Below are 22,702 nucleotides of genomic sequence, written 5' to 3'. Positions count from 1 at the left end.
TTTGGGTCACACCTCAGTTTGAGAGTTATTATTTAGACCCCCTAACGGTCTAAGTACACGCCTTTCTTATTCTTCAATTCCAGTTCTTTTTATTTTATGAAGATCCTGGTGTCTTTATTCGGGTGTGGATTCTCGTCCAGACCACTGCTGGAACTTGGACAGTGTGGTCACGTGGTGGCTGTTACTTTTCTCAACGCTGATAGTGCGGGCGAATCACAGGCGTTTGTGATTACAGAAAACAGTCTTTTATTTAGCCTTTATACAAAGATTTCTGTAACTGAATTATAGTTTATACGCCAGACACGAAGAGTTATAATAATAGATTTAATCTATTATGCTTTTTGGCTTAGAAATGCTCTTGAAACCCAACTTAAATTTGAGTGCGTTGAAATGGAGGACTCGGCTTAGTGAGCCACCGAGCGCCCCCTGGAGGAAGCACTCATTATGTCCCATTGGTAATAGTGACATTTGCCGTCCAATGGGCTCACGCAGTCCTCTCCTGTCGACTTTCTGCGGCAAGTACGGAGTTTAGATCCAGTGCTCTTCTGGACTGATGCAGGAATAAAGACGGCAACCAGTCGCGAATGTTAAACACATAGAAGCCGACTTATAAGTTTAAAAAATTTTGCGAGTAAATGGGATTCAACGTCTTCCGAACAGAATGTAAAGAATTCCTTGAAGGATGTGGGGAATTAAAGGCTCGTGCGCTGCGCTGTTATTGTTGTTTTGGGCTTATATTTCCGTGTCCTCGGTTAATGCCGGTAAGTTTGCGTGATTGTACTCATTTTGTAAGGAATGTCATTATTATATATGGCCATTATTGGTCTTTTGCACACGATATAGAAAGAGACATGAAACCCTTTACACTATTTTTGCATGCATGAACAGAATTGCAACTAGAAATAATATGCATAGTGCAATGCATTCTGATATGTTCACATTGGCAGAGAACAGACAGGTTGCGGGTATGAGATGAATAAATGATGCGCTACTACCTGTTCAGCCCTCCATTGGGAAGCACTAGACGCTCGTGGGTGTTCATTCAGATTGCATGTAAATGCTGTGAACAATTCATGTGATCCTAATTGATTCTGTTCACATCAAACCTGGTCGCCAAACAGAAATGACAGTCTGAATGCACAATAGATCGCATTTTAGGGCATTGGGATTTTGGTTAATGTGTCTGGACGCAGACACATTTATAGTAGGGTACTGAATTCATTTGTTAAATGGGAACCGATCTGATAACTAGAACAGCTAAATAACTACAGCAGAATAATGATTACTTTAATTGTCAACGTCACAAATCAATCTCCTTCAATCGTGTTTGCGTTTGTCTTTCTCCATTAATTAAACCTTTCAAAGCAATATATCATTTAAAATCGATGCTTTTTCTCTGGCCTGGATATATCCCGAGAATAATGGCATTTTATTATTTTATTCTTTTGCAAACCTAAAAATATTACCTGGTTTCATTGATACAGAGATGTATATGCAGATAACAATGTTAGGTTGTTGGCAATATCATTTTTTCCCCCGATTGTTCAGTCTTTTCTGTTATCTTGTTTTAAAATACCGATAATTAATTACACAGCTTGGAAAGAAATTACTATAATAATTTACTTTTGTAAAGTGCTTTATAACTCAATTTATCAATATAAAAAGCTTAGATATGGAAAATACAGTGCAAATAATTTGCACGGCAAACTAATGACTACCACAGTTAATGCACATTCATCTTTTTTAAATTAAAACCAGTGCCAGTTTTAACAGAAAGCACTGAAACAAAAGCATTACAACGCATTAGGGTGCATGAACGCAATGACAAATGTGAATATTCATAATAATGAGCAAGTTTTCAGCAGTTTGGTCCTCATACTGTATGTGTGCTTTAAGTTTTATTTCTGTTTGTAGTGGCATGAAAATGAGTGCATCACGTAAAAAATTATTTAGAAAAAAGTGAAATATATCGGCAGTAATTTGCTAATGTTGTGCTGCTTGCTACAATGCAGAAATGGTAACCTGCAATTGTTATTTTAAAGTGCTAGGCTATTTCTACCTGATTTAACCCATTTAATGTAGTGTTGGTGGTATAAATGTATTTATATTGATATTTTTGTCTTGAATAAAGCAATTCAATTTAGATATTATGATTTTTATGTTACCTTTTTTCAGCGTATATGTGAATCTGTAACACCAAATATGCACCACTATTATATTATATATTGGTGCATCGGTAATAACAGCCATCGAGAAACCTACAGGACTTAAATGTAAGGCTTACTAGAGGAAGTCACCTGTGATTTCATTGTATTACAGTTGTTTGGTGAAGGAGGGCAGTCTGCTAAAACGGTCTACTATTTCACATCAGCAACACCTGTTTGGCAATCTGAAAATGATATACTGCTATAATAATGTAAAAATAGAAGTGTATCATAAAGTTTGCTGTGAAATGATATGGCCATGCCATATATCTGTCAAGACATTTGTGAAGTGTAAACACCCGTCTGTTTGTGGAAATAAGAGCGCAGCGTGTGCTTCGTGATTACGGTGTAGTGGCTGTTAATGTGTTACATTATGTACAGATTAACTGTAGTAGACATCCACGGCTGACAATACACCCAAACAAAGCACACCGAACCTTTTTCACTCAGCTTTTCTCTTTTATGTGGTCTAGAGAGGCGACAAAGCCTCTGCCCATACGTCTTTACAGTGAGGCTCTGGCAGTGATGCAGGACGGAGGAATATTAATGAAGAGAGGATTTCCTCACCATTATGAAAAGAACACCGTTTCGAACACCCTGTCTAATACACAGAAGCAACAGAGGAAGCAGGTGAAACAAACTTGTCAGAGAATAACTGATCAACTTTAAGAGGCGGTATGCTGGGTTTGGTCTTATTACAGGCCTGGTGTGTTTTGTTATGACGCCTGTGATGAAAGGCAGAGTGTGCAACGCTGAGTTCCTCGCTCCAAGCTCTCACATGTTTGTTTCATCTGATAGTGTCAGGCATCTCATCAAAGCTACGGGAGGACACTGTGAATATTTTATGAGTCTGATGTTGTTTAGTGGGGCAAATCGCTCCTGTGCATTGCATATTAGAGCAAATCTATCGGTTTATCAGGCTGAGATTTTGTTTTTGATGCATTAGGGATGCCAGTCAGTAAAACTGTTAATTGCATAAAATTGTTGAATTAATCACATAAGTTAATATTTAACTGATAAAATCTTCCAAATTAAGGCTGACAATACTTAAATAGACATGCAAAAAGAGACATCAATATATTTTATGTCATATGTGTATAAATGTAGTTTGGTGAGGCACATGAAGCCTGATTTGCTCAGACGTTTGGAACTGTGGTGCAGTGGTTAATGCATTTTACAGTTTCACTCTCTGATATTTGCTGAATGATCAAAGATTATGAAACTAATAAACGAGACAAAGGGCCAATATATATTGATCGTTTTAATGTCTTTATCTCTTATGCTCAACCAGGCTGTATTCCTTCCATCAAAAATACAGTAAAAACAGTAATATTGTGACAATTCAAATAACTGTTTTATATTTTAATATATGTTGAAATGTAATTTATTACTGTGCCGGTAAAGCTGAATTTTCAACATCATTACTCCAGTCTTCAGTGTCACATGAGCCTTCAAAAATAATTTTAATATGCGGATTGGTACTCAATTATTAGTAATGGGTCTTATTATTATCAATGTTTAAAAAAGTAATAAAAAAAATATTTTTGATAAATAGAAAGTTCAAATGAACAGCATTGATTTGAAATAGAAATATTTGGCAACATTATAAACCTCTTAACTGTCACTTTTGGCTACAGCGTCCTTACTGAATAAAAGTATTCATTTCTTTTTTTCCCTTTTTTTTTAGCAAACCGTTATTTTACATTTTCCCAATAGTAATGTATTACTTTTTACTGTACTGTATATAAATAAATGCAGTCTTGGTGACCATAACAGACTTCTTTCAAATACATTAAGCATTTATTCTAAACATTTGACTGGAATATATATTCTCAAAAGAGCAATGCAATTCTGTAAAATCTGCCATATGCAAATTGCATGAATTATTCATACAGTAAGAGAATGTCTTATTAAGGATTTGTGTGTGTGTGTGTGTGTGTGTGGGGGTCATATAGGGTTTGATTAAATGTCTTAATTTTTAGTCACTAATTTTACTTTTTATAATTATTCACACAAAATTAGCGAGTTGAATTAAAAGCCCTAATTAAACACAGACTTTATGATGGTGGATACTCACTGGCTGATATTACTCTCACACACAATACTGTCAGGTCAGGTCCAAGCTAAGATGTTATTAGATGCTGGAGGGAAGCTGTTTGCATCACTTCCTCTGAGCTGAAGGCAGGCCATGGGTCTCTGGATCAGAGACTGGGATTTGAATCTCAAGGGTGTAATATTCTCAGTCTAGAGGTCAGTTTGAGCTGTGAAACCACTTACAGACTTCAGGAAAAACTGCATTCTGACATCACTGAAGTGTTAATCAGAGGCTCAGTTTTTCCTCCCCATAAGGGAGCTTTGCTAAATTACTCTACAGTAAGAAATAATCTCGCAGGTCAAGGAAATAATGGAACATTGGTCTAAGCTGCTAGTTTCCCTCATTTTTTCACATTTTTTCCTCTCACGGTGAGGATATTTCTTTGACTTCTATTATTTTTTATGCTGAACTAATGATTTTCTATTCCCTAACTCTCACAGAGACCTTTCTGTGTTTTTAGATTTCCATTAAGACATGATTAATGATTGTTTTCCCCCTCATGGACTGGTCTCCAAAATGTAGATAGATCCAGGTTTTAACATTCATTTTGGTCCCCAACAAAACCTGACTAACACAAACATTTGCTCAACTAAATCTAAATGAGGACAAACGGTAGACGTATTGTTTTTCTATAAAGCTAATTATATTACAACAGACTAATTCTAACCCCAAATGTAAATTATATTTGAAAAACAGTATTTTGATTGATTCTCCAAAGACATCTCTGAATTTCCTCAAACTGAGGTTTGTCAGATGTAGTTCACTTTTGGAAATGTTGTTCCCAAAGTCACATCTGAACACATACACACAGATAAACAACATCAGCTGAATTTTGGCAGATTTTTGGGAAACGTTCTGAATTAAAATCTCTTCAGCAAATATGCATTCAGAGTCAGAGTAAAAACGTTTACATTGTTACAAAAGATTTCAATTTTAAATAAATGCTGTAGTTTTAAACTTTATATTCAACTTTCTAGCCTAAAAAAATGTATCACAGTATCCACAAAAATATTAAGCAACTTAAGTGTTTTTAACATTTATAATAAGAAGAAATGTTATGAGAAGTTACATACTTCACCTTTAATGATGGGACATGTATAATTTGCCTGTTTTTAGTATGTTTTGGCAATGCAATGTTGTTAAATCAGCCTCTTACAAACACACACTAAATATATTTCTCTACTCAAAAAATATTGCATTTACTCTGAAACAAAATGGCACAACCTCTCCCCATCAAATGAGCTTCAGGTTACTCTTTACAATGTGACAGAGCCTCAGCTCCTGACCAAAATTTACACCAATAAATATCCCTCCAAGGCTTTCTGTGGGACCGCAGTGCTAAGCTACATATTTACGAGGGCCATGTCCAGGGACCGCGGACGCAGTCAAGCCGAGCCAGAAGATTCACCTCATAACCTGGGCTCCCTAAATCACGGCTGCAGGACTAGGTAACGAGGATCACCGGACTGCCGCTGCCAACCTGACTGCACACCTCTCAGACACATAGGAACCAGAACGCTCATGCCTCCCACAAGGGTGACTGGCAAATGTGACTGTGAGTCAGTTTGACAGTTTGAAAAACAAATCGCATGAACTTTTCCAAGAGACAGTATTCCTAAGCAGTGCTCATGGTGAGATTGAATGCCCTGAGAGTCCATACATTCAAATCACGTTTGTCTCTGCAGACAGACTAATACACTTTAGGTTTGGTGTCTGGCTGCAAGCCAAGGACCTATAGAACATGAATCTCATGAGTGGAGCCATTACCAACTGATGGGATCCAGAAAGACTGAATGAACGTCTTCAGCCCATCCTAAGGTTACATTAATGTACTGTATGTGTTAACATCATGTCTGAAACCTCAACTCTTCAGTGGTGGTAACAAATGTGTTTGAGGCAGCTTGACCTTACTCGTTTTTAAGAGGGTAATTTAAGTTGAAAGGCATCGCCAGTGAGCATTAGGTGAAGCCCTGGTGTTGAACTCTTTTAGAAAATATCCAAATAAAAGGCAAACTGTTTGTACAAATGTGTACAAGTGGCTTGATTATAGTAGCTTTAAACTAGAATAAGAAAAATTCAAACAAAGATTTCATATTTAAAGGAATTGTTCACCCCGTAAAATGGATCCTAATGCCGTCCCAAATCCTTATGATTTTCTTCCATGGAAACCAAAAGAAGTAGTTTAGCAGAATGTTCATGCTGCTCTTTTCCATACAATGAAAGCATACAGTCACCAAGAGCTGGCCATAAGACCCTATTAAAGTACATAAAAGTAAAAATATGACTTGTGCAGTATCTTAAGGGTCTTCTGAAGTCAAACAATAGTTTTATGTGAGGAAGACACCGAAAATCAAGTTATCTGCTGAAAATTGTATTTTCCAAAATAGCTCTCAAATCTCATTCGCACTTCAGCGTATTCATTGCTGTGTTGTAATCAGTCATTGTAAATTATTTCAATTTTGGTTTGTTCCTTACACAAAGTTATTGTCTGCTTCAAATAAACAAGGTATTATTTATATACTGTACTATTATAGGATTTATTCATGTTTTTATTTGATTTGGTTTTTCATTTTAAATTTGTTTAAATTTGAGTAATTTTGTTATATGCTTTTGTCATTTTTATTAATTTAATTTCTATTTAGCTTTCATTTAATTTTGTTTTCAGTTCTACTTTAGTTTTAGTAATTTTAGTACTTAAACACATTTTTCTAATTTCAATTTGTTGCCAAACAGCGTTTCTTTTTTCTTTTCTTTTTTTTCAGTTAAAGTTTTCAGCTATCTTTTATTTCAATTAACAAAAACACTTTTTAATAGTTTTAGTTTACAATAACAACATGGCAAAGATGTGAAATATAGCACACAGTGCATTCATTTTGCTTTGGTGATGGTATGCTTTCATTGTACGGAAAAACACTTTTTTTCTCTCGTTTTGTGTTCTATATGGAGAAGGGGTTCAAGCGGTTCAAAACAACATGAGGGTGAGTAAATGATGACAGAATTTACATTTTGGGGCAAACTAACCTTTTGCACAGCAAGATTTCATGAACCAGGAATTCTGGGATGCGAAGCATCAAAAAACTACTGAGGCATGTTTCTGAATGCATGTTACATTACTCCCCTATTTAAAGTGTAATGTATGACTGTTCCAAACACATCCTGCCCAGTGGGAGACATATTGTGTCCTCAGGGATGACTGGCTTTCTGTGTCTGTCATCCCCTTTAAATACATTATTTCCCATCTGCAGGGTGTGAATTTGTTACATTGTGATGGATGACGTTAAGCAGACAACCATTTCACTCTGTAGTCAACAAACATTACTGATGATTAGATCTTCATGCACTGATTTATGTAACGGCATATTATCATTCTGACAAGGGATGACACAACTTCTGATGTCTTCGCTGCAAAACATTTCCATTTAATTCATGAAAAAAATGCCCAGTGGCCAAACGGCGACTGGCTTTGTGTACTCTAGGCTGTGCCAGGCCATTTTCTTTGTTTGATGACCATCAAAGACAAAGAGGCTGGTTCAGATAACAATCTGAGAGCTCCCACACAGTAAATAAAAGTCAAGAGCAGTGGAAATATTGATCTAGAGCAAACGTGGAGCTAAGCATCAGGGCATTTCCATCAGCCAGACCGCATTGTTCATTTCGGCATTAGAAAAAGAGTTAGAGAATGTCAAAATAGAGAAGACAGAATGAACCATTTGGGGTGAAAATAATTGTGTATAATTCATAATTTAAAAACATGCATGAGAGTATCTTAATAAGAAGATACTATAGATGATATAAATATGTAGTTGTGCTTGGGTGTCCTAAGCCTTGTGAATTCGAGTGACCATGTAGAAACACTTTACCAATATATGAACTGGAAATAAGTTGTAAGGATAATATCAAATAAGAATTGTAATTTCACTTCAGTATATGTGTACATTCTGCATAACTATGAATTATTTTTTTATTACTTTATATAGGCAATTAGCTTGTGTATGGTAGGCTATTGTGTTCAAGCATATAGAAAAAAAACTTATAATTTTGTAATCATGACAACTCTTAGAACAATTTTAGAATGTAATGGATATGACAATGTTTATGTATTTGTTCTCGGCGGACTAGATCTACTACGCACACTGCTGCAGCAGAGAAAGTTTGGACTTGATGCTGTCGATAGACTCGCTTCAGTGAGCATGTAATATATTCTGCTGCTGCATAACTATCTAGACAGGTGGTGCTGGTGGAGGTGGAGGGTTTCAGAGGAAGATATGCAACGTTAGGACCAGCTTACAGCGAACACGGAACCAGACTGTTTAAATGCTGAGCAAGCAATCTATTTGGCTGCAGAATAAGCAGAGGCCAACCAGCTTGTTTCAAATATTTCTGATCTCTCTCTCTCTATACATTATATAAAGATACATTATATACATATTATTTTTTATCTTTTATATATACTGTTTATCAACTGGACAGTGATTTTACTCCTTGCTTTTTCTGATAAATGGTTGAATAAAATGGTTATTCAGTTGTAATAAATGACTTTAACTGGTCCATTCTGCTTCCAGTAAAGCTAAAAGTAACAAGTAAAATGTGACAAAATGTGACATCTTATATAGGCAATTAGCTTGTGTATGGTAGGCTATTGTGTTCAAGCATATAGAAAAAAAACTTATAATTTTGTAATCATGACAACTCTTAGAACAATTTTAGAATGTAATGGATATGACAATGTTTATGTATTTGTTCTCGGCGGACTAGATCTACTACGCACACTGCTGCAGCAGAGAAAGTTTGGACTTGATGCTGTCGATAGACTCGCTTCAGTGAGCATGTAATATATTCTGCTGCTGCATAACTATCTAGACAGGTGGTGCTGGTGGAGGTGGAGGGTTTCAGAGGAAGATATGCAACGTTAGGACCAGCTTACAGCGAACACGGAACCAGACTGTTTAAATGCTGAGCAAGCAATCTATTTGGCTGCAGAATAAGCAGAGGCCAACCAGCTTGTTTCAAATATTTCTGATCTCTCTCTCTCTATACATTATATAAAGATACATTATATACATATTATTTTTTATCTTTTATATATACTGTTTATCAACTGGACAGTGATTTTACTCCTTGCTTTTTCTGATAAATGGTTGAATAAAATGGTTATTCAGTTGCAATAAATGACTTTAACTGGTCCATTCTGCTTCCAGTAAAGCTAAAAGTAACAGGTAAAATGTGACAAAATGTGACATCTTTCTGAGTGCTTTTATATGTTGTTTTCAGCAGTAGACTAAGGAAATTCAGTTGTTATCATACACAGTGAAGAGTTACAAAAGAAGAATAATTTCAACAATGAAAAATCTTTTTTTGTTTGTTTCATTATTAAAAATAAGCAAGAATGAACTTTGAAGATATGTAGAGAGTGCATGCAAGACACAGGCAAGCACATTTTCTGCAGTTTTAATGGTTTTATTTTTTTTATCATGAATATTGAGACTGCGTGAAAGGTCTTGTAGCATGTCACATCAGTGCCTTTTATCCCTTTCTGTCTGTTATATTTGTCATCCTCAGACAGTTTATCTGCTCCGCTCAATGTGACCATCAAAGCACTGGAGGGGAACTCAGCGATAGTGACATGGGAAATTCTGGAGGGAGACCCAGTCATTGGGTTTGCCATCACCCAGCAGGTATTGAACCAGTTTATGGTCAATTTCGAGTCCTTACATGTGCAAAACACGGCAAAATCACCTCATAACTCAAGTTTAATGAGACAATATCATGGAGGAATGCTTGTGTAAGCATGTTGATTATGTGTCGATGTAGACTCTTGTCTACTTTCTCTTCAAGGGCACATGCTGTTGATATTTTAGGTGGCCTTGAGCTTGTGTGTGTGTGTGTGTAACCAGATTTGAGGAAAGCAGTCTCTGTGGAGACCTCCGTAATAAGGACTGCAGCCATTTAATTCATGAAAAAAATGCCCAGTGGCCAAACGGCGACTGGCTTTGTGTACTCTAGGCTGTGCCAGGCCATTTTCTTTGTTTGATGACCATCAAAGACAAAGAGGCTGGTTCAGATAACAATCTGAGAGCTCCCACACAGTAAATAAAAGTCAAGAGCAGTGGAAATATTGATCTAGAGCAAACGTGGAGCTAAGCATCAGGGCATTTCCATCAGCCAGACCGCATTGTTCATTTCGGCATTAGAAAAAGAGTTAGAGAATGTCAAAATAGAGAAGACAGAATGAACCATTTGGGGTGAAAATAATTGTGTATAATTCATAATTTAAAAACATGCATGAGAGTATCTTAATAAGAAGATACTATAGATGATATAAATATGTAGTTGTGCTTGGGTGTCCTAAGCCTTGTGAATTCGAGTGACCATGCAGAAACACTTTACCAATATATGAACTGGAAATAAGTTGTAAGGATAATATCAAATAAGAATTGTAATTTCACTTCAGTATATGTGTACATTCTGCATAACTATGAATTATTTTTTTATTACTTTATATAGGCAATTAGCTTGTGTATGGTAGGCTATTGTGTTCAAGCATATAGAAAAAAAACTTATAATTTTGTAATCATGACAACTCTTAGAACAATTTTAGAATGTAATGGATATGACAATGTTTATGTATTTGTTCTCGGCGGACTAGATCTACTACGCACACTGCTGCAGCAGAGAAAGTTTGGACTTGATGCTGTCGATAGACTCGCTTCAGTGAGCATGTAATATATTCTGCTGCTGCATAACTATCTAGACAGGTGGTGCTGGTGGAGGTGGAGGGTTTCAGAGGAAGATATGCAACGTTAGGACCAGCTTACAGCGAACACGGAACCAGACTGTTTAAATGCTGAGCAAGCAATCTATTTGGCTGCAGAATAAGCAGAGGCCAACCAGCTTGTTTCAAATATTTCTGATCTCTCTCTCTCTATACATTATATAAAGATACATTATATACATATTATTTTTTATCTTTTATATATACTGTTTATCAACTGGACAGTGATTTTACTCCTTGCTTTTTCTGATAAATGGTTGAATAAAATGGTTATTCAGTTGCAATAAATGACTTTAACTGGTCCATTCTGCTTCCAGTAAAGCTAAAAGTAACAGGTAAAATGTGACAAAATGTGACATCTTTCTGAGTGCTTTTATATGTTGTTTTCAGCAGTAGACTAAGGAAATTCAGTTGTTATCATACACAGTGAAGAGTTACAAAAGAAGAATAATTTCAACAATGAAAAATCTTTTTTTGTTTGTTTCATTATTAAAAATAAGCAAGAATGAACTTTGAAGATATGTAGAGAGTGCATGCAAGACACAGGCAAGCACATTTTCTGCAGTTTTAATGGTTTTATTTTTTTTATCATGAATATTGAGACTGCGTGAAAGGTCTTGTAGCATGTCACATCAGTGCCTTTTATCCCTTTCTGTCTGTTATATTTGTCATCCTCAGACAGTTTATCTGCTCCGCTCAATGTGACCATCAAAGCACTGGAGGGGAACTCAGCGATAGTGACATGGGAAATTCTGGAGGGAGACCCAGTCATTGGGTTTGCCATCACCCAGCAGGTATTGAACCAGTTTATGGTCAATTTCGAGTCCTTACATGTGCAAAACACGGCAAAATCACCTCATAACTCAAGTTTAATGAGACAATATCATGGAGGAAGTAAGCATTAAGCATGTTGATTATGTGTCGATGTAGACTCTTGTCTACTTTCTCTTCAAGGGCACATGTATTTTAGGTTTTAGGTGGCCTTGAGCTTTCTGTAAATGTTTTATGCATGCATGCATTAGTTTGTGTGTGTGTGTGTAAGCAGATTTGAGGAAAGCAGTCACTGTGGAGACCTCCGTAATAAGGACTGCAGTGACCATCTGCTGGAGTACAAAGCCATTACAGCTTGTCACCAAACTGAGCGAGACAGAGTTTCTGCAGTGTGCATGAATGTGTTTGTTTGTTAACTGTTTATCTCCTTGTGAATTTCTCAGGCCACTTATCATAACTATGGGAATTCACTAAGAATGAATTGTGCTGATAGCACTGTTTATTAGTGCACACTGTAAAACTTATCTGGCAATGACTAATTTAAATGCAGGTCATTGGTGAATCAGACGTTTTTCAGGACATTATTAAATTCAACATTAAATAGCCTGTGAAACTTATTTTACTTTTATAAGAATATGTATTTGAGTGAAAGAGGTAAGGATGCGTGGATCTTGAAGTACTAATACTTTTGATACTGATACTGTGTAGAGAGAATACTTACATAAAAATACTTACATGAAAGTCAGTCCAAAATGTTTATTTTTAACTGGTGTTTTTACAATTTATTGAACATGAAAATTAATTTGAAACAATGTTTAGCATAATTGAGATTGATATTTTAAATTTGATTCTTTTGTATTTTCCATTTTAATTTTAAAGTTTTAGTAAATTTATTGTTTTTGTAATTTTGTGTCGTTTTTATTATTTTTTATTTCAGTTTTAGTTTTAATCCTTTTAGTACATTAAGTTATACTAGGCAAGGCAAGGCACGTTTATTTATATAGCACTTTTCATACACAATGGTAATTCAAAGTGCTTTACATAAAAGGAAGTAAAATAATCATAAAAAATATTCACAACAATTAAACAAGGAATTTAAAATGATTTAAAATTGATTTAAAATGAATTTAAAACAGTTAAAAATAGAAAATGATTATACATAAAACACCAAGATTCCTGACTTGATTTTTAGTTGTTAGACCCCTAGAGTCAAGGTATGCATTCACCTTGAGAACTTCGTCTTTGTTTCCAAATGTAATGACTTCAGTGTTCTCCTTGTTTAACTGAATAAAGTTCTGCCAAATCCAACTGTTAATTTCATCAGTGCATTGGCAGAGGGAGTCAATGGGGCTGTAGTCATATGGAGATAAGGCTAGGTAAATCTGGGTATCATCAGTGTAGCGTCTGGACCAATCAGACACACCATTTTTCATTTGATTTAACAAATCAATTATTCATTAGATTAACAAACGTTCACAGACCACCACACGAAATTCAGATGTGGGGGGGGGTAATTTCAAAATCACACAAGGTCCCCAGATAATACTAATCCCGTGCGAATAGGGCTTTTGTTTCCAAATGCAATGACTTCAGTTTTTTCCTTGTTTAACTGAAGGAAGTTCTGGCACATCCAACTGTTAATTTCATCAATGCATTGGCAGAGGGAGTCAATGGGGCTGTAGTCATTTGGAGATAAGGCTAGGTAAATCTGGGTATCATCAGCATAGCTGTGATAAGCAATTTGGTTCTTTCTCATTATTTGACTTAGTGGGAGCATTTACAGGCTAAACAAGAGCGGTGCAAGAATTGAGCCTTGTGGGACTCCGCATGTCATGGATGTCCACTTAGACTTATGCTCTCTTATAATCACATAATAACCTCTCCCTTCTAATTATGACCTGAACCACCTGAGAACCATCCCAGAAAGCCTGACCCAGTTTTCCAGTCTCTCTAGAAGTATGTTATGATCGACAGTGTCAAACACAGCACTAAGATCTAGTAATACCAGCACTGATATTTTGCCAGAATCAGAATTAAAGTGAATATAATTTATTATCTTAATGAGCGCTGTCTCTGTGCTGTGATGAACAGCAAAATGAAAATGAGATTTATTTCAGCTATTTTTTATTTTATTTCAAAAAAAGCCATTTGTCATTTGTATGGTTTTAGTTTTAGATTTTGTTAACTTTTATAACCCTGCTTTGAAGTGGGTAGAACATTAGCTGTATTATTACATGTGATTATGAACTATTTCTCTTTTCTCTCATTTTTTTTGATGCATGCACATACATGCACAAACAGAGCAGAGAGAGAAATGATAGAGAAACAATATCTAAAGATTCATAAGATATTTGTTATATCGGGTTTCATGGGGGTAACATTTGTCATTGGCAATATATTTATTTGAAGTTATTAAACACATAGAACATAAAAGTGATTATGTTCTGGAATTGATTTGAATAATAAATGAGAGATTTAAATAACAAGCAAAAATAGAAATCTGATCATTTGCAGTATTGGCAAAATTAAAGATTAAAATAAGAGCTTTCAAATTTATTTGTTAAATGGTGATAATTACCCATTTTATCTTCCAAAAATAAATAAATAAATAAAATATAAAAATAAATGGATAAAAATGGATCATTGGATATTGGAAGGGAGAGAAAAAGAAGTGGAAAAAGAAGGGTAATGTCAACCAAATAGGAAAGTTAGCATATTACCTTCTGATTATTATAAGTATTGCAATGACTGTTTTTTTTCTTTAGATTAACATACACTGATGAATTGTTCACAACTAGACTAGGAACATGTATAAGAATAGTAAATAGGATAAATATTGATTTCACATTGACTTTAATGCTTGTGGTATCAACCACGTCTCCTTAGATTATTAGCACTCTCGAGGTCAAATTTTTATTAATTTTGATGTTTATAGAAAAAGGATGTTCGTATGCTGCGATTCATCCAGGAAGTGAACACCACCACTCGTTCATGTGCATTGTGGGACTTGGAGGAGGACACAGAATACATTGTCCATGTGCAGTCCATTAGCATGAGCGGCACCAGCCCCCTAAGTGAACCTGTTCTGTTCCGCACTCCCAAAGAGTCAGAGAAACTGGCCTCCAAAAGCCCAGGTAAGCCAGCACTAACAAACTACTACCAAAATCATGATTTTTTTTTGACATAATAGTACAAAATGCCATAATAGTTCTGGAAATTATTTGAAATAGTACCATTTTGGAAACTCTGCAATTCATATCCTGCAATTGCAACTTTATTTAGCATATTTACAATGTAATTTTGACATTATATCTTCACTGTAAAAAAAAAAATATTTCGTAGCTTTTACAAAATAATTTTGGACAAAAGAGAAAGCCACAGGAAGAATCGCAAAAAAAAGTTAATCGCAAGTAGCTTTTCCACAAACTGAAGTATATACTAATATATATATATATATCTATATATATATATATACTGTATATATATACTTATAGAAGGTGCACAGAGTATATACTTATAGTATATAAATATATACTAATATTATATTCTTATAGAAGGTGCATTCACACAAACACATTCACGCAAACACAAAACACCAGCATGGTAACACACAGCACTAAAAATAATGCAATAAACATTCATTAAACAACAGAAGATGTAACATAAAACCCAAATGTACATAACTGATAACAAAAACTATTAAGAAACATATACTTTCAAACGTGGAGAGTCATGCAGGGAATTTTGGGGAATATCAGTTTACAGTTTAATGACAGTGAATGAGGGCCGGGGCTGTCAAGCTCCATAACAGTATCATAAAATGAGTGTATATGCCTTGTGTACTATATTCCAAATCTTCTGAAGCCATACGATAGCTTTGTGTTCTGAATAGACTGAAGCTTACATTTACACATTTAGCAGATGCTTTTATCTAAAGTGACTTACAAATAGGGAATGAAACAAAGCGATTCACGCTAAGGGGGAAATAACATGAGAAGTGCTGGAATAAGGAGTACAGACACTGAGTACCGAGATGAAATTTATTGCATTATTGACTGAAATTTTTGACTTCAGCTGTAGTTCTGTGTGTGATATTCAATGACGAAGTTGCTATGTCTGACTCACAAACAGATTATTCTATGAAGTGAGATCTTTCAATGAATAGATGGACCAAGCTCACAAAACTGGTCTGAATGATTAATAGATTACAAATATATGGGCTCCATTTATGACTCTTATGGTGCTTTCTGAAGCTTGAAATCCCCAAAATCCATTTATTGCAAGTGCATATACCTAGTAGGCCTATTTTATAAAACAAAATGTCTCTTTATATTACAAGAAAAAGTCATACACTTTTAGAACGACGTGAGTGAGGAAATTATGACAGAATTATGATTTGAAGATGAATCAGGCATGTTAAATTGAGATTCTGGGGCTTATTATATGCAGAGATACAATACTGATAAAAGACATTCATGGTTCAACATTTGTACAGTTAAACAAATAGATTTGTTTGAAACAGTCAAATCACACAGCAGGGAGGTGGTTATACAACCGCTCTAAAAATGGTGTTGTGTCATAATTCAGGCCATGAAGTGTTCACTTTTGTGAATTTTCCCATTAATTTTTCGGTTACTAGAAGCTTGTCTTATCTAGAGCAACACACAATACAGTCAATTTTTCTGTTGTATAATCCATTTCGATGACCTACTTACTTGGACAAACATCTGCTAGGGAGGCTTATGTTCCTGAAACGCTTGCCCTTTTATGGGTGAGCATCAGTCTTTGGCACTGGACCGTACTGATGACATTTTGTGTCAAATCCTCAGTTGTGCAGGTTAGAGTCAGGCAGGAGTTTTCACTGAGGTGTAACCTCAGACATCAGTGAAATGTCAAATGATGATACCTCTTCATCCCTCACATCCATGTTTTTGAAAAACAGTGAACCATGATTTAGTTTGAAGGAATGTTACTCACAAAAAAAAATTAAATGTGAAAAATAAATTATAAATGTAGTGCACATATCATTTGTCAGCACTTTGTTTCAAAAGTTTGAGGTCAGTAAGATTCTGTAAATGTTTTTAAAAGAAGTATCTTTTTCTCACAAATGCTGCATTTATTTGATACAAAAATACAGTAAAACGGTATTATTGCTAAATATTATTCCAATATACAATAACTGTTTTCTATTCGAAAATATTGTAAAATGTAATTTATTACTGTGATGTCAAAGCTGAATTTTCAGCATCATTACTCTACAGTGTCACATAGAGTAATGATGCTGAAACATGCTCTACAACTCAAAACTAATTTTAATATGCTGATTATTATCATTAATGTTGAAAACAGTTGTGCTGCATAATATTTATAATACCGTAATGCTTCTTTTTTAAAAGATAAACAGAAAGTTCAAAAGAACACCATTTAATTTGAAATGGATTTTTAAAAATATTATAGATACCTTTACTGTCACTTTTGATCAATTTAATGCATCCTAAATGAATAAAAGTATTAATTTCTTTAAAAAACCCAAACTTTTGAATGCTAGTGTATAACAAAATAGTTGCCTTGTTCTCTAGATATTAGTTTTGGTATTTATTTATTTTTAACAAAAATGCCTATTGATCAACTACTAAACAGCATTTCGTAGGTTTACATAGCTAAAATACAATATTACAATATTATATTAAAATACTTTTAAACATTATAATATAACATACAGTGAGCCCAAAAAAACTAAATCTAATGTGAACCCTGAACCACATTTTACTATTTTGAACCATTTTAAACAAAGAAAAAGTGTAAAATTAGTATAACACATTTCATATTCTGAACTCTTTCTAAGTCAGAAGTTCTTGCTTACATTATTTCAGCAACATACTAAACACAATTTTAAAATAATAATTATAATTAAAAAAAAAAGAATCAAATAGTTATTCTGACAATATAATGCATATTTTTTCACAATGTAATAGAAGCATTTTCACAAGTTTTGGAACACACTGCATATAAAAATGAACTCTGCACTATTGTCATTTGTGATGCATCAGTGGTAGAAATGTGCTTGGGCGCAGCAGAGAGTGGTTTACGGATGGCTAACTCTTAGCTGACATGCGTGTCAGTTAGATAGCAGTAGCCTTTACAAAAAAAAAACAGTTTAATCATCAGGCATTAGTGCTCACGTTACACTCTAATTAATCAAGCGAGCACCATTACACTTCACTAAATAGCAGAGTGGCTAATAAACACAGACAGTTAATCTTTCTCTCTGCGGGCCTCCCCTCTCCATCGCTTCAGGATGGCTTCATGTTGGTTTTCTTACTGGACTCATGACATGTATTGATGTCGATGGTGAGCTGAAAAATGCTCCAACTTTTCCCCTGTACTCGAACGCCTCAGACGTCCAATAACATTTCAGTTTCACCTGAAGGGTATCGACGTTTTCTTCAGAGAATGAAGAGGCGCACAAAGAGAAACACTGCGCTTTTGCTCCTTCGTTGAAGAACTTTGCTTTTCCCTCTGCGGTTAATCAGTGAACACGGAGCAGAGCGCAGCGTACAGTTTCTTTGAACTAACAAGGCCTTAATTACTGGAAGCATTCAATCTCCGGACAAGAAAGTGACCCCTGAGGTCTCGTCCAAGTGAGAGGAGAGCTCAACCCTGAAGTGATCCTCTATGGCTTCTGATGAGCTTCCACTTTGGTTTGGCTGGAAGCAGCCAGTGATTTTTGACAAGAAGTATGAAGGTTTGGTCATATCTGAGCCAGAGAAGAATGTTTGCTTTAGGCTTTATATTCTCTTGAGGCTAATTAAAGAATTAATTAGACATTGTAATTAATTCCTTGAATAATTCTACTGTGGTTTGCATGTTGTCACGATGCCTGAGCTTTGATAACTGCAGAGCTGTGCATGTTTTTGGCTTTGAAAATATGCGAATGAACTGTGATTGTCTGAATTCACACAGATGAAGTGACCATGGAGGAGGTTGGCCAGGCCGCCCAGCTCAGGGCTGGAGAGCTCATTATCATCGTGGTGGTTCTCGTCATGTGGGCAGGTAAGAATGTGACCAGCGACCAAGCAGTTTCCCGGTGAGAATCGTCTTACTGTTGACACATTGGCTACATTCACACAAATGCATTTCAACATTTGAAAGACACCTGCATTTGAAAATGTCAGATTGAGTGTGATTTCTTGTGTTCACACTTTGATCAACAGATCAAAATGAATCACAGAATATGAAGGTCATAGAATCAATGCTATAGAATACAACATTTCTAAAGCAAAAAACGTTAATAGCTTTTAAAAAGTTTTATAATAAAGTTTATTTATAAAGTTTAATAAATATATAAATTACAAATATTTAAAAAAAGCTATAAATAAAAAGTAACATTTCCACAACACAAAAAGTACATTTTAATTATTTGCATATTGTTAACAAATAGTATTGTTTCAAATAGTAAACAGTAAAACATTTCATACCATACTATAGAATACAACATTTCCACAACAGAAAACTTCTTGTAAAATTTTTGCAACTGCTTTAAAATTTTAGAATAAAGTTTATTCATTTTTGAATATATTTGATATTTGAACATATTTGATATACTGTATATAGTTGTAAATAAAAAAATTAAATACTATTTCAGTGTTTCGACTTCAAAATTTAATCACGTTTAATGTGCTACTTGCCATTTCTTTGCAATTGTTGCAGTGTCATTGTGAAACTTACAAGCAATTTCTGAGTGAAAAATACATTTCAAATCTCATTTCATTCATTCACATTCTGCAACTTTTATGACATTTCTAACTCTTTGTGTGTACATTATGCAAATGATGGTACATAGGGATTTGATAAAAATGTCATCAAGTTTTACATATAAAGTTTTCAAGATCTGTAGACTCTGTGGTCATAAACCCTTCTTTTCTTGTAGATCAGAGAAAAGACGAGAGTGTTTCTAATGTTATAATTGGGTCTTAAAGTCCTTTATCTTTTTATAATCCACATCAAATCTCTGAGAAGTCTAGAGAATAAATCATCAAACAGGACAGTACTAGCACAACGTACACTCAAGGCCGCTGCACAGCTCATCATCCTGTTCTAGTCCAGCTATAATTGGCATGTTATTATTTGGGGAAGAATCATGGTGCAATCCATCATTACATTTTTTCGAGAAGGTTCCATCCATCAATGCGACTCTGCCATCCAGTCTTCAACTCTCTGAATCATTGTTCTCTCTCACTTCCTCATGCCTGTTTGTGCACAGGTGTGATAGCTCTGTTCTGCCGCCAGTATGACATCATCAAAGACAATGAGCCCAACAATAACAAGGACAAAGCCAAGAACTCGTCAGAGTGCAGTACCCCAGAGCACCCTACGGGGGGACTACTGCGCAGCAAGGTCTAATTCCGCCTTCCCGTCGGCAATAATAGGCTTTAGCCTCAGGACAGGTATGTTCACTTGTTTGTGTGCTTGCTTGACAGAATTGAAAATACAAAAATATCACATGAAGTTTGATCTTTTGTTGTTTGGTAGTTTTTAAACATGTTTTATTGTTTTCTTTTCTAATACAATTTATTTAACTGACTATTGATAGGATGTTACGGTTACAAACATGGGACATATGAATTAATTTAATAACAGTACTTGCAAGGCAGCACTGTATTGATATTCCTCATTGTAGTTCAGATTTGTTCTAAACTGCCAAACCAAAATATTAAACTTCTGAAAGCCTGGACTGCTTAACACCCAGACTCTATTCAGTCTAATATGTACTATCTTTGTTTGTTTGTTTTGTTTCTCTTTATACCCATTTTTTAATACATATATATATATATATACATACATACACATACATAGTTGCCAAAGTAACATTTCCCTAAAACTAAAATAAACGTAAAAATTAATAAAAACTATATAGACACATATATATTTTTAAACATTTAATAATGAAATAACAAAAACAGAGTACAAACATTTTTAAACTGAATGAAAACTGAAAAAACAAAAATGAAAACTCAAAATATTACAACAAATTAAAAAAATCTCTTTCTCTCTCTCTCTTTCTCTCTCTATATATATATATATATATATAGTATAATAAGATTTTAAAAAATTGGGGTCAGTAAGATTTTTTTTTTATATATAAATTAATACTCTGATCAAATGTGACAGACAGTTATTAAAGAACCCTGAAAAAAAAAATCACGGTTTTCACAAAAACATGAAGCAGCAAAACTGTTTTTATCATTGATAATAATCAGAAATGTTTATTGAGCAGCAAATCTGCATATTATAATGATTTCTGAAGGATCATATGCCACTGAAGACTGGAGTTATGATGCTGAAAATACAGCTTTGTGTCACAGTAATAAATTTCATTTTATAATGTATTCACATAGAAAACAGATGTTATAATATTTCTATAAACCATTTTACAGTATATGATCAAATAAACGCAGCCTTGTTGAGCATAAGAGACTTCTGTCAAAAAAAAAAATATTAAAAAAATCTTACTGACCCCAAACTTATGAATGGTAGTGTATGTATAAATGTAATCTAATTCATCTTAAATGTATATTTTACATATTTTTATATTATATTACAATATATTATATAAATGATAATATTTTACAATTTCTTTAAATAAGTTTTGGATTAAAGTTTGAAAAACAACCTTTGCAGTAATGTTGTCATTTATGTTTGTATACTTAACTGCAATTGGTCATTGCATTGGTTCCTAACATTAGCACAATGAACTGTGAATTTAGATGGGTTTGTCTTCCTGGCATAATGTCATAATACTCTAATAAGCATTAATAAACATATCACAAAAAAAAGGTTGGATTACATAGTTCATTTTTATTAATTTTAAACAATCTGTAGCTATACTTCTCAGTATTAAGGTAATTATAAGTATGCTTATAATTGACATTTCTGCCACTTTGTTCGCCATCTTGGATTTATTGGACTGCTCATCAATGCACAGCAATGTATTCTTGTCCACAAAGGATACATGCGATGCTAATATAATTATCCTGCCCACCTTTTGGAACAGCCTTTGTGTCAGTAGCATACAGTACCTATGATGCCTTAAATTTCTGCCTAGGCAGTTCACTAGGTTTTGGAACATAGTGTGTCTATTGATTCCTGTGTGCAGCCGACTGACAATAAGATGCCCACTTAGTGCCCTAAGCACACACTGTTCTTTTACTGCCTTGCAAGCAATAGTTATAGTTCTTTGAGGAAATGAGGTCTATGTTCTTTTAACTCTCATTTTGTTTTGTCTTCCCCAAAGTGCTCTGAGACAAAACAAGTAAGCCATCAAATCACAAAAGTTGTGAAGCCCACCTCTCATCCTCAATCAAACGACCTTTTAGTATTCCCATTGACCAACATGAACTCTTTGGTGCTTGTCTGTTTGGCACACTGACACAAACTTGAGGACGGAATGGACAAGATGGTTCCAGAACTGGAAGCTTGAGCCGTTTGAAGCGAGTTGTTGAGTTTCAATCCACAGCTGCCTCAGCTGAAGGACTCAAACCCCGCCGTGAGCTGGAAAACCAGAGACGCCGCGCCACCAGGAGTGTCTTTGGCTCCTGTGTAGACTCACTGAGATAAGGCGAAACCTGCCACCCTGCATAAACCTGAAATAAACCAGGAAGGTGCGTTGTGAAAAAGAAGCAAGAGCGTGTTTCCGAGCTCACCGCCATTATCAGCTCCGAACCAGGATCAGGTCTCTGACAGGGCTGACATTACGATATTACACTTCAATATATCTCCATACTTGTCGCTATCTTGTGTATTCGGTTCCTTTATTTTCACACTTTCGATTTCGAGTTTCGATTTCTTTACGCCATTATC

The 22,702-nt window shown here is 34.9% G+C and overlaps 1 protein-coding gene across 1 annotated transcript; it reads left to right on the top strand.

The window, feature by feature from the left end:
- The first annotated feature begins 518 nt into the window (after positions 1–518).
- LOC107691512 (fibronectin type III domain-containing protein 5-like) lies at positions 519–20,628 on the top strand. Its single transcript, XM_016490134.1, has 5 exons — positions 519–761; positions 9,859–9,974; positions 14,778–14,976; positions 18,806–18,895; positions 20,106–20,628. The coding sequence occupies exons 1-5, from the start codon at positions 683–685 to the stop codon at positions 20,243–20,245; spliced, it is 624 nt and encodes a 207-aa protein (XP_016345620.1). The 5' UTR covers positions 519–682; the 3' UTR covers positions 20,246–20,628.
- Positions 20,629–22,702: the final 2,074 nt, after the last annotated feature.

The sequence above is a fragment of the Sinocyclocheilus anshuiensis genome, unplaced genomic scaffold (assembly GCF_001515605.1).
Source record: "Sinocyclocheilus anshuiensis isolate Anshui unplaced genomic scaffold, SAMN03320099.WGS_v1.1 scaffold162, whole genome shotgun sequence".
NCBI lineage: Eukaryota > Metazoa > Chordata > Actinopteri > Cypriniformes > Cyprinidae > Sinocyclocheilus > Sinocyclocheilus anshuiensis.
This window is presented reverse-complemented; position numbering and strand designations above follow the sequence as displayed.

What these genes read in the sequence shown, in the direction of transcription:
- LOC107691512 (XM_016490134.1), top strand. Translation starts at nt 683, where the DNA reads ATGTGGGGAATTAAAGGCTCGTGCGCTGCGCTGTTATTGTTGTTTTGG. An exon ending in GGTTTGCCATCACCCAGCAG is followed by an intron (nt 9,975 to 14,777) that starts GTATTGAACCAG and finishes TGATGTTTATAG; the next exon opens with AAAAAGGATGTTCGTATGCT. An exon ending in GGTTCTCGTCATGTGGGCAG is followed by an intron (nt 18,896 to 20,105) that starts GTAAGAATGTGA and finishes GTTTGTGCACAG; the next exon opens with GTGTGATAGCTCTGTTCTGC.